The following is a 12,144-nucleotide window of genomic DNA, read 5'->3' on the forward strand; positions in this document are numbered from 1 at the left end:
CTGCCAAGAGGAAATTAAAGAGAATCTGCCACTTCCTTCCGGCCCAAGGGATAGTGGGGGCTGGTGGCAGGCAGTGGAGTGGGTGGGCAATTGTCAGGGCCCCAAGCTGCTGGCATCAACAACACATACGCTCAATGTTCCCCGTCTGGAGCAGACACTTCATCAGGTCTGAGCTCCAGCCAGCTGGGGGTCAAGCCCAGGAACCTCCCCCTCACCTGAGATGGTCCCTCACTGGAGCACCAGATACCCTAATTGTTCCCCAGATTCTATAATACCTCTCATCATGAAAGTCAACTGATAGGCAGTACCTCAGGTTTGCCATCAGTAGAATGGGCTTCTTGGGCCTTCCTGGCTCAGCCCAAGTCCTGCGAGCGTTAAAGTGATACCTCATCCCCCACTTCCACCCAGAGGAAGGATGGGTAGGGGTATTTTTAGGAAGCTCCAGCTGTGCATAAAGGGTGGGAGTAAAAAAAAATATGCCAGGCCATGAGTATGTGTGTGAAGATGCGCAGGGCTAGAGCAGCCAGCCATGGGTAAGGGTGGGGGTATCTTTATTGCACTGTAGCAATGTCAGGTTGAGGGGGTACCACATGAAAAGCTCCCGTTTTCAAAGAAAATACTGAAGTCACTGGGAACTTGGCCTTGCTCCTCAAACCCACCAAAGGAGATATACACCTTAGGCACCCTTTAGCCAGTGCTCCAGGCTGATGGCCCAGGTAAGGACCTCCTAACTCCTGTCAGGAACAGAGAATTGTCCAGTGGCATCTGGTTCATACCCACAGACATCTTATGGCCAGGCTTCTGAAGTGAGTGACCAAGGTAGGGACAATGGTCACCAGCCTTCCAGAGGGCTCTCTTCACCACTTCCCAAGGCCACAAAGAGCTTCTTGCACAGCTCCCCAGGCACTGCGTGCTCCTGAGCTCCAGGACCCCCAGGGTCTTGGTCAGGGGCCTCCCGCTTGCGCTTGTGCCAGGAGGGGTTCTCTTCACCCAGCCGACCCTCAGGGAGGCCGCGGCTCCGCAAACAGACGATGGCCGCAGCCTGCTCCGCCAACTTCTTAGACTTGTCCCTGGGCAGACAAGGCATGGGGCAATAAGGCAGGTAGGCAGGCGGGCTGGTTGCAGGACTGGAAGCAGGGAAGGCCTGACTTTATACACCCTTGCCAAAGATTCTGACAAAACTGAGGCAAGGGGTCATCGCCCAGGATGCCACTAGCCAGGTATGCCATCCTCCCCAAACCCTCCTCAGCCAGGCCCCTCATCCCAAGCCCCAAACCCAATGATGAGGAAACTCACCACAAGGTGGACTGGTACTTTTGCTCAGCAACAGTCACAACAGAGCAGAAGAGGCGATCCAGGGGGCGCTGAACCTGGTGCAAAGAGAGCAAAGGAAACAGGGATGGCTCCTTGGGGGCAAAAGAAATGAGCCCTGGGGCTCACCTGCAGGGACCACGTGGAAGACAGAAAAAGGGAAGTACTTTCCACATAAGATAAATGAAAGCTACCCATATCACATGCTCCTCCCCAGCAGAAGTGCCTGGTGCATCTGCCAAGGAAGAAAGGCAGAGACATAAGCAATGACATTCCAGTGTGTCAGGAGTTCAATCATGTACCTAAGCAAAGGGCCATCAGAGCCCTGAGCTGCATGTGACTATGGATCCGGATCCTACTGACATCTGGATGGGCCAGGTCACCAAAAATGAGAAGGAATTACCAGATGGCAAAGGGGTGAGAGGGGACAAGGATGGGGCAGAAAAGGTACACTTGGCAGAGCGACCAGGTGATAGGGCTGGACAAAGAGCTGAGTGGATGAGACATGAAGCAGAAAGGCAAAAAGGGAGCTTTGTGCTCTGTGCTGAGGTGCTAGGACTTGATCCAAAAGGCACTAGGGAGAGGATGAGGACTTTTCAAGGAGGCAGAAGTCAGATTTATTCTGGAAAAGTCACTCTGGAAGAGGAGGACACAAGTTCTGAAAGGTGTAAGCTTGGAGATCAGAGATTGAAGGCCAGTCTAGAAGAGACAGAGCAGCCTTAATAACACATGGTCATAGAGACCAAAGAAGGTGAAGCAAGACTGTTTTAAAGTTTCCACCAAGGAGCCTCAAGTCTGGGGCCCAATTCTGTGCCCCATTGGCTGAAGCCTGGTCTAAAAACATGCCTGCCTAACTCTTAGGTTTGAGCATCCTTCCTAAGTGAGCCAACTAGTCCTTTCCAGAGCAGTCACTCTTATTTAAGAAACACCACTGGCAGAGACTGGCCCCAGTGGCCCCTTACATAGGTCTCAAGTTCAGTTTATGAAAGTGGCCAGAATTAGACAACGGGCCCGCTGTCATAGGGAAGGGACTATCATATCAGCAACTGGTCCGGCCACCAGCAACCACTGCATGCCCCTGGAGGGCAAAGCCAGGCTGCAGTCAAGCAGTCTGGAATTCAGGGTACGAACTATGGGTGTGTTGGGGGTGATGGCACCAACAGTGGGAGCACTATAGAACTGAATGCGGGGCAGGCCACAGCTAGGAACTCACCGTGTCATACACAGGCTGCGCCAACTTCTCCTTCCGGCACCATTCCAGCAGGCACATCTTGGGGGTGATCTGGGGTGAGTATGCTCTCCTGGGGCAAGGAGGGAAAGGAGTAAGGCTCACCTACCATCACCACCAGGCTGTTGTCTTAGAACTCCTGTACTTATTCCCCTGAGCTCCCATTTCTGTCCCACCAGTCGTGTGTGGCCTGGATTCTACCTAATAGGAAGATGGGCTTCAGCATGCTTAGGGAATTGGGATATGAAGTGAACTCCCAACACTCTGAACTCTAGCCTAGAAAACAGCCTTCCACAGCCAGAAATGACAGTACAGGGGCTCTTGTGTGGCTCAGTTAGTTAAATGTCTGACTCAATCTCAGTTCATGTCTTGATCTCAGGGTTGTGAGTTCAAGGCCCCCATGGGGCTCCACACTCACTGTGGCACCTACTTAAAAAAAAAAAAGGAAACAAAGTTCAGTTTGCCTCTCAAGACAAGACAGAAGGGAGTGAGTGGGGGTTGGGAACATGGGTGGCTGCATGATGGTCTCAGATCTAGCTCAGTATCCACCCTTATTATGTCCCCTGAGTATTAGGATGATGTTTCTGCCTTGAACTCAGTGTACTCTTATTTCAGAGTCAGAGTTGGATTGTGACAGGGTGACAGGGTAGAAGGCTCTATATTCCAACTTCCCACCAGAAGCTCTCCCCAGACTGCCCTACAGCTGTGCCCATAGTCCTCTCCTCCCAAGCCCTTGCTAGACAAGACTGGCTCCTGGTATGGGCCTGGGGACCTGGGAAAGGCTCAGATCCTAGATGGCAGAAGACAAGGATAAGGACCTCCCTCAAAGCTGAGTCACACTCTGAGAGCAATAATCATCATGGGCTACTTCTGACTAGAAAGGGTACCACAGGGCTGGTATGGGCCAGTGGGTATGGGCAGAGGTTGCACAGCCAGATGAGGGCAAAGGTCCCAATGCCTTGGAGGCACCTAGCTGTTTGGGACCAGGAAAAATGTACAGACTTTCAGGAACAGGAGACAAGCCCTCCCACCCTGAGTTGTGGGATGGGGTGGATCTAAGAAAAGGTGAAGTTTTGTCATCGTGGGACAACATGCACATCCCTGACAGTGCTGCCTGGGCTTTCAGGGACCATCTTCCTCAAAGTGCCTTCTTGGAGATGCTGAAAAATAAGAATAAGTATCCCAATCAAGAAGACTTGGGGTCCCTAAACTTAGCATTAACCATGTACAGAAGCCAACCATGTACACTGCCAGTTGAGGGCAGTGGCTCTGGCCCAGCTGGAGACCTACCGGTCAAACTTGACAGCCATCTTAATGACACCTGAGGTATCTTCAACTGGCTCCCGTGCAGCCTCTGGGGTCCTAGCCAAGAGCTCAGCCCGCCGGGCATTTAGCTCTCGTGTCGTCTCCTCGTAGAAGGCACCAAGGCCAAAGGCCTCACTATGGAAGGACAAGCAGAGCAGAAAAGACCCCTTAGTGGAGCCAGCATCCAGGAAACTACTGCAAGAGCCCAGGGACTCACCAATGAGATATGCCTTCTGCCCTCCCCCCTCCACACACACACACATGCACACGCATGCAAGCACCACCAAAACCTAGCCATCAGAAGGTGCCACTACCTACCCCTGGGATCAGCCTGGACTGGCAAAAAGTGAATGTGAGCCTCTGAGGGTGGACACTAGAGAGTAGGCTGAGTGAAAGGTCACCTCTACCACCTAAGCCCAGCCTCTCTTCCAAAGAAGAAAATACAAGCAAGTGTCCCCAGCCAACAGTAAGTGAACTGACCTACACTGAACAAGCACCTGGGTTTTACACAGCCTCATCCTCATGTGGGCCCAAGGGAGGAAGAGACAGAGGCCACGACCACTAAGTGGTTCCCCACTTCCTGCCCCAGCCACAAGCACACAAGCAGTTAGACCTAGCCTAAACTGAGGTACCACCCAGAACTACAGTGTTACATTCTTTCCCTTGAGTTCACAAGACACCCGCGTCAAGCTGGTTAGGCTCTATGGGGTAGGGCCAGCACCAACAGCACAAGCCTGGGGTTAGGAAGAGAGTTCTGGCAACTCTTTGCCCTTCTAGAAAGCATTTGGAGGGCTGAAGAATATTCGTGAGGATGGGTGCGTGGGCTCAAGTGTGGTTTAGGAAAGTTTCTTTGAGGAGGAGGAAACAGCAAGGAGGAAAGAGCATTCAGGCAGAAGACCCAGTATGAGCACAAGTATGGAGCTGGGGATATGGACAAATAGGGAGCCACAGGGACAGGTAGTAGGCCAGGCTGTGAGGGGCCCCAAAAGTCAACCACCTGAATTGGAGCTATACCAAATGTAGAGGACCAGCAGGTAGCCTTCCGGACTGCAGAGTAATGGGTTGTGGGAGCAGGCTCAGGCCAGGGGCTTGATACTACAACCCCAACTCTCCTGACCATTGAATCTTGATGGCCTGATGTGTGACAGATCTGTTACCGTGAAAGCTCTTTGCTCCCCAGGAATTCCCAAGCCCAGCCCCCACATTCCTCCATCCTACTGGCACTCCAGTTCCCAAAATTCTGCTATGAGATCAGTCCAGGGATGGAAAGCTCCAAAGCTTTGTTAAGTATCGTATTCTGGGAGGTGAAACTGTACCACCATCCCACTCCTGTACATCCATTTCCAGAAGCTGTATCTCTGGTCCCTGATAGTCAGCTTAGAGCTCATAGTCAAGTCCGGGCAACGTCTGCAAGGAATGAAGGACAGCCATTGCCCCTCTCACCAAATTTCCTGGGAAGACTGGGCGGCATGGAGCAACCTTCCCTGGGGTGATTCCAACTGTTCTCGCAGCATCTGGCACAAGCAGTACTTGGTGTTGGTGTAGTGGTTTTCATACTGTACAGCCTGAGGGAAGAACCAGCATGAGTCTACTTGCTGCCCAGGCTATGCCCTGATGGCAGAGAAAGGGGCTTTAAGGGGGCATGAGAGGTGTGCTTGCAGCTGAGGTAATATGAGCCCCTGAGAAAAGCCACTTCCATCTTGACCATCTACTCCTCTAGTTAGCAGTACAAAGCTCTAGAGTCATAGCCGAGATCAGGATTAGGAGCACACTCGACTAGACAGCCTGAAGGAAGTCTAGGTGTGTAGGGAGCCCCTCCTGCTGCAGCCACCACAGGCCACTACAGAGGACCTGCTGCCCTTCCAGGGCAGGGAGGGGGAACAAGTCAAATTCTGATGTAGCAGGAGCAGCACCAGGACAGGGGCGAGATTCTTCTATTTCTATACACAGTGAATACCTTCCTTTCCCACATCTTAAATGACCGGTCTCCAATATATGCTTGCATGGGAAAGCACAGCACAATCCACCAGTCATATTCCCATATGACTTGTCACCTCATTGAGCTTCACAAACCTCACAAGCGTGTGGTGCAGCTGTTACCACGACTCCTGACAAATGCAGGCTTAGGGAGGCAGGCTGGCTACACAGGGATACACACTAGAAGCCCGCCTGGCTGGGGCAGACAGAAAAGCGGTGGGTAAAGAGTGCCCTGGCCCAGGATCCCGGGGTGGCTCAGTGGTTTCGCGCCTGCCTTTGGCCCAGGGCGCGATCCTGGAGTCCCAGGATCAAGTCCCGCGTCGGGCTCCCAGCATGGAGCCTGCTTCTCCCTCTGCCTGTGTCTCTGCCTCTCTCTCTATGTCTATTATAAATAAATAAAAATAAATCTTTAAAAAAAAAAAAGAGCGCCCTGGCCCTGTAGAACACCATCCCAGCCCTTGCCGCCTACACTCTTCTAATATCTTCAACTGGGCCTATATCTTCAGTGCCTGGGAAAGGTGCCCTGACATGCTAAGGACAAAGCAGAGATACATTGGTAAGCCCCAGCTAGTGGCAAGGCCTTGACTGAGTTTGTCTGGGACAGAAGGCACCTGGCTGGTCCAGAAGCAGCCCTGCCTATGCTTGAAAGCCACTCCCTTCCTCCAGGACAACAGCTCTTGAGGAGCTGCCAAAGGATAGACTGAGTAGGAATGATAATATCACCTTTTACCCAGGGATCAGCGCTGAGCCTATCTTCTCTGCTACAGACATACCAGCCAGCTGCAAGAGCTAGCACAGGTGGCCTGGGCTAAAGTAAGCCCTCCTTGTCTCTGGCTGACCCAGAGTACTGGGGAGCCTTGGTGGTCACCAACTTGCCCAACAGGACACCAGGAACCCAGGAGATGAGGGCTGTAGCATCAAGCAGGGGAGGCTCTAGGGCAGAAACCGCCCATTTTTGGACAGAAGCCTCAGGGCCTCCCCACCCCCAGCTTGCACAGTCTTGGGGATACCCACATGCCATGGCAGGCAGCCACAACTGAAGAGGGCATGGGCAGTCTGAGGATCTAAGAAGCTCTTGACTCTCCCAGGAAGGTGTGAGCTCCAGGATTGAAGAAGATGAGGGCTGGACTGTCTGCTCAGACCCAATGCACTGAAGAATTAGAAGTCTAGTATCTCTGCCTACAGACATGTACAGCTAATCAGAGTCATAGAATTCCAGGATTGTGCCTAATGCACAGGGCAGATGAACTGGTCAGAAAGTTCCTATAGAGGGAAATGCCTTTGGCACTACCATCAAATTCTCAGTGAGAGGAAAAGGCCAGTCCCTAATTAGAGGGTTAAAGTTAGGCTAGTCCCTAAGTCAAGGGTTAAAGGTTTCTGGGAATTAGCAAGAGAAGAGTTTTAGAAGTGATTCTGACTCATGACCAGAGAGAAGTCTCTACAGAGATAATCTGTCCTCAACAACAGTTACAATGGCTCCTCCTGGCTATGGCTGCTCAAGTGCCAACCCATTGGCATGAATGTCTTCCTGACACAGATCCCACTGTCATTGTGCATACATGTATATGTTGCGGGGGGGGGGGGCATAATGAGAGAGAAAGAGAAAGATATCACATGTTTGAGCCCTGGTAGCATCCTGAATCCGGGGGTCCTTACTATGACCCTCACACCTAGAAAGCTTTTGGAGGAGGTAATGATAGGGGCACGCCTCCCCAGCACACTGTCTTCACGTTGCAGTCAGGGAAACCCAATGCTACGTTACAAGAACTAATAAAAAAAAAAAAAAAAAAAAGGAGAGGAACAACAGGGCTGCTGGGGGCTGGGGGCTCACCCAAAGCACTTTTTGCAGGAATGTGGCAGACAGTAAGAAATGTTTCTTTTGAAAAAAGCACATAGACGTACATATCGGATGTACTTCTGCATAACTTCCTCCAGGGGTCGCAAACCCTCCTTGAGAAAGATGGATGGGTTCCACATGGCGGCTCGGGCAACCATCACTGAAGAGGCTGCTGTAGCTTGTCGAAAGTCCTCTATGTCCAAATACTTTTGGATGTGGTCATGAGATCCTCCACTGAAAGGCAATAGGGGAGTAAGGGGTGTCCCCACCCTCATACCAGCAGTTTCAGAAAATGACAACTCCCAGAACTGCTACTTATTAATTGTGTGGCTTGGGCCAAATCCTTTAGCTATGAGCACTTTGAGAGCCTGGAGGTCATAATACACACCCCGCTAAGGGGTCAGGAACACCAAATAAAATAACACAGTAAAAAAGCCTGGAACCAGGCCTTGCACTTACCATGTCCCAGAGATTTTTACTTTCCTTCCTCCTCATCCTAAACAGTGGCTAAAGCCAGCCCAAATCTGAAGACATGGGTCTGTAAGTAGATGCTGGGATCACAGGAAAACCCCTAGCCTGGGGCACCTATATACTGACTAATGGGTAGGTCAAAAACCACAGACACAGTAGAGATGAAGAAAGGAGGCCCAGTTTGGTTGCAATTTCCCTTCCTGCCACTCTGAGGCCCCAAGGGCCTCCTTGGAAACAGCTCTGTTTGCATCTGTTCCATTAGGAGTTGAATGACAATCTCAATCCAGAGACAGCGTTATAAGTATTATGAGGAAGACCCTCAGGTGGCAGCAGCAGCAATGGTATCCAGGCTCTTGAGTAGCCCTACCCTCTCTAAGCCACTCCTACAACTTCTTGGCCTAGGGACAACCAGGCCTGGCTAACACCCCCGACTTTACTTCCCTCCCTCCTTCCCACCAGTCAGGTATGCCTTTCATCAGGGCTTCGGGACTTTGGAACCTCTCTGTTCCCATCCTGCCATCAGACTCTGTGCATCCTAAGGTGCAAGGCTGCACTGAACTCCCGACTGATCCACACGGCCAGCTCCCCAATGACAACTGGACACTGTCTTACTACTAAGCCTCTGGGCTAGTCATTGATACCTCACAACTACCCATTTCAGTTCCTGGTCCGATAGCTGCCCAGAATGCTTTGGATTGTAACCTGCCTTATGCCCCCTGAGCCATATCTCTATACACTCTGGCTTGTGACTACTCACCCTCCACCCTGCACACCTAACGCTGGGTGTGACATCACTTTCCCCTGGGCCTACTTCAGTGGCCACCTTCTCACTCTCCCTGTTCCCTGAACCCTCCTTACCTCAACCCATCCATCAGAATGCCCTGCCTGCTGCACACCAACCCCAGCCACTCACCATAGGCTAGGGGACTCAACAGGTACTTTTCAGCCTCATGCCCAACCTCATTTTTTTGTCCCACCCTTTTTTCCTTTTCCCTTAGGTCATTTTTTAATGCTATCTCAGTCCTTTTTTGTAGGCTATCTCAAGTCTCTCAGAGTGAGGTGGACATAAAACAGTAAATGATAAACAGGAGAGGCTTACTTGGCTATGACAGGAATGGAGACGGTTTCAGCAATGGCTTTAATGGCTTCACAGCTGACAGGGTGCTGAGGTCGTTCCTCCCGCTTCCTTGGAGATAAAAAGATGGGGCCAAGGGCTGAGGCTATGTCACAGTTCGAACAGGTTTACCTTAGCCAAACCCTACTGTCCTCCCTGCTGAACCTCAGCAAAGTCATGTGGCCATGAACCACAGTGTTCTGGACTGCAAAGGATGTCTCTCCATGACCTCTGTTTGAAGGGACAAAAGCAGCATAAGCCCCTGTTGGGAAAGCAAGTTCAGCTCTTGCAGGCCCGCAGGTAAGGCATGGCTGCAGACGGCTGGTGTGGGTGGCCTGGCTCCCAAGGTCACAGTGCCTTTCCCTGGCTTCCCTTCACCTCTGCTAGAGATGAGGGACAGTGCTATAAGAATGCTGCCCCTACTGTCCGGTCCTGCCCTCCCCACGAGACTGGGAACAGCTGCTGCCCTCAGTCTGGCCACTCCCACACAGCTGCCTATGCTGAGGCCAAGTTGGGCAGCTGATCCTGGGGAGAGGCACCTGGCACAGGGCAGACCCAGCAGCCAGGATGGGCCACAGATCATGGTTGTCACAATGTGCCCTGGGGAGGCAGGACAACAACCTGGGGCCCCTCCTTCCAAGGTCAATTGCAAGAAGTTCTTGTGTATGAGTGAGTCTTAGGGATACAAAATGAGTACTGATCTAAGTCGTGCCCAGGAACGAGCAAAAGAGATGGTCAACCAGACAACCCTTGCACAGGTCTTGCCTGGGCACATCCCTTCTGGTACACTCCTCAACAAAAGGGTCAGGAACCACACTACCTCAAGCCTCTTCCACCTCCACCTCTTCACACCCCCAGCAGCCAGTCTAGCCCATCCTCAACAGCTTTGATGGCCAGAAGGCCCCTTTTCAAACTCACCCAAATCTGTCTTCCTGGTGTTTCCAACTACTGGCAAAAAGGAATAGCTGTGTTTATTCAGAGAATACCATATGCCAGGCATTGTGCCAAGGTTAAATATTCACAACCTCATAAAAGCCTCAAGACAACTCTATAAAGCAGAAATTTCCAATTAAATTTCCCCAATTAATTTCCAAATGGGGAATGTGGTGCTCAGAGAGGTTAAGTGATTTGTCCAAGGATACACAGCCAACAAGCAGCAGAGCTGGGAGCCCAAACCAGGAGCCTACAGCCTGCTGCGACAGGGAGGAACATGTGTGTACATGTGTGTGGCCTTTCACCGCCCCCTACTGGCTTTGACCCGCACAGCTCTGCTTTTCTCTTAAATGTTGGAGTTACGGATTCACTTCTCTGAAATGCTGTAATAGACACAACCAGCAAAATGTGGACTGTTCCTACAAGACCCCTGAACCCGAAAGGAACAACACTCAGAGAAGAGAGGTCATTCTAGCCAAAGGCTGTGGACCTGGGATATACAAAAGCATATCTAGACACAGGAGGCAAGTCTGACTGGGAAACCAAAAGTAGCTGTCAGCAACACCACAGCTCTCAGAAGAGAGCACATTAGCTACAGATACAAGGGCTGTTTCAAGCAGTCATTGTGACAGCTGGAAATCCAAGAAGGGCAGACAAAAGAGATAGTGCCTTTAAAAAAAACAGCCATCTGCCTGGGATCATTCAAGGGAGAAGCCATTGCTCAACGTAATGGAAATAAAATGAGATTCAGAGTCAGAGTTCTAATTCCACCACTTCCTGGCTGCAAGGTACAATTCTGAACCTATCACTCAATCTCAACCATTTACACATCCTGAAGGTATGGGCGTTTCTCCTTCCTCTTGTATCTTTAAACTCAGTCTTCCTCTCCTTCTGTCTGTGTCTTTAAACTCAGGGCAGTGTCTACCACCAGTAAGGTGCTCAGGGAATGAAACAAGGAACGCCAGCCTGTAAAGGGTGTGACTGCCCTCAGGACTTACAGGATGTTAAAGAGCTAGGCAGAGTCAGGCTGCATATGTAGAAAAGTTGGCTGTCACCTGGGGTATGGTGATGCCTGAGGATCTCTCTGCAAGTCAGTCACTAGATAGGCAACTACTCACCTCCCATGAACTGTGACGGCAGCGATGCCAGTCCTCTCTATCCGCTTCACAAGGCTCAAGGTATCTTCCAGCTGAGGAAGAAGACAGCCCAGGGTGGTTACTGAAGCTACCCACGAAACAGCTGCCAGCTCCCAAAGTAGGCTCAGCCCTGCTTTCTCCTCCAAACCTAATTCAGCTCTTCGAGAATCATCCACCACCCCCAAATCAACATCCCAAGAGAAAGTGGACCTTGAAATGTAACATATCATCCTTACTGAAGGCAGGATGCGAATCTTGCAGGTCACAGGTCTGCGTATCCCTTTAACAAGAGTGCTGAGGATCTGCAGAGAGGAAAACACAAACTCTTCTGGAAAAATAACCACATTGCTCATACTAATTACCTGTGCTACAGACCTTTGCATCACCATGGCATGGACAAGTCCATGTTCATGTATGTGTCCTTCCTTTCCTACACTGGCACCCCAGCACCAGAAGCCCCTTGCCTGGTATACTGTGGTATACATATATTTGATAAATGAATGAATGAATGGGTCTGCATGCATGTCTATGAAGAACACAGTAAACCTTTTGCCAGGCAAACATCAGAATCATCTGGAGATGGGACACCTGGGTGGCTCAGTGGTTAAGCATCTGCCTTTGGCTCAAGGTGCGATCCCAGGGTCCTGGGATTGATCCCACATCGGGCTCCCAACGGGGTGCCTGCTTCTCCCCACGCCTATGCCTCTGCCTCTCTCTGTGTCTCTCATAAATAAAATCTTTAAAAAAAAATCATCTGGAGAGCTTAAGAAACACAGAATCTTAGATTCTACCCTGAGTCTCTAGAGGCAGGGCTTAGGAATATGTATTTTCA

General features: G+C 51.0%; 1 protein-coding gene across 6 annotated transcripts in view; it reads right to left on the reverse strand.

The window, feature by feature from the left end:
- Positions 1-495: 495 nt before the first annotated feature.
- Positions 496-12,144, reverse strand: part of DUS2 (dihydrouridine synthase 2) — a 50,637-nt gene continuing 38,988 nt past the window's right edge. For all 6 annotated transcript variants that reach the window (XM_038538535.1, XM_038538532.1, XM_038538531.1 and 3 more), the window contains 9 exons: positions 11,549-11,614; positions 11,295-11,365; positions 9,229-9,315; positions 7,724-7,892; positions 5,288-5,409; positions 3,830-3,979; positions 2,525-2,612; positions 1,297-1,370; positions 496-1,070 (listed from right to left, as the gene is read on the reverse strand). In XM_038538535.1, coding sequence (XP_038394463.1) covers positions 833-1,070; positions 1,297-1,370; positions 2,525-2,612; positions 3,830-3,979; positions 5,288-5,409; positions 7,724-7,892; positions 9,229-9,315; positions 11,295-11,365; positions 11,549-11,614 — 1,065 coding nt within the window. In that variant the 3' untranslated portion in view covers positions 496-832. The remainder of the gene's footprint in view (positions 1,071-1,296; positions 1,371-2,524; positions 2,613-3,829; positions 3,980-5,287; positions 5,410-7,723; positions 7,893-9,228; positions 9,316-11,294; positions 11,366-11,548; positions 11,615-12,144) is intronic.

Source organism: Canis lupus, chromosome 5 (assembly GCF_011100685.1).
Source record: "Canis lupus familiaris isolate Mischka breed German Shepherd chromosome 5, alternate assembly UU_Cfam_GSD_1.0, whole genome shotgun sequence".
Taxonomy (NCBI): domain Eukaryota; kingdom Metazoa; phylum Chordata; class Mammalia; order Carnivora; family Canidae; genus Canis; species Canis lupus.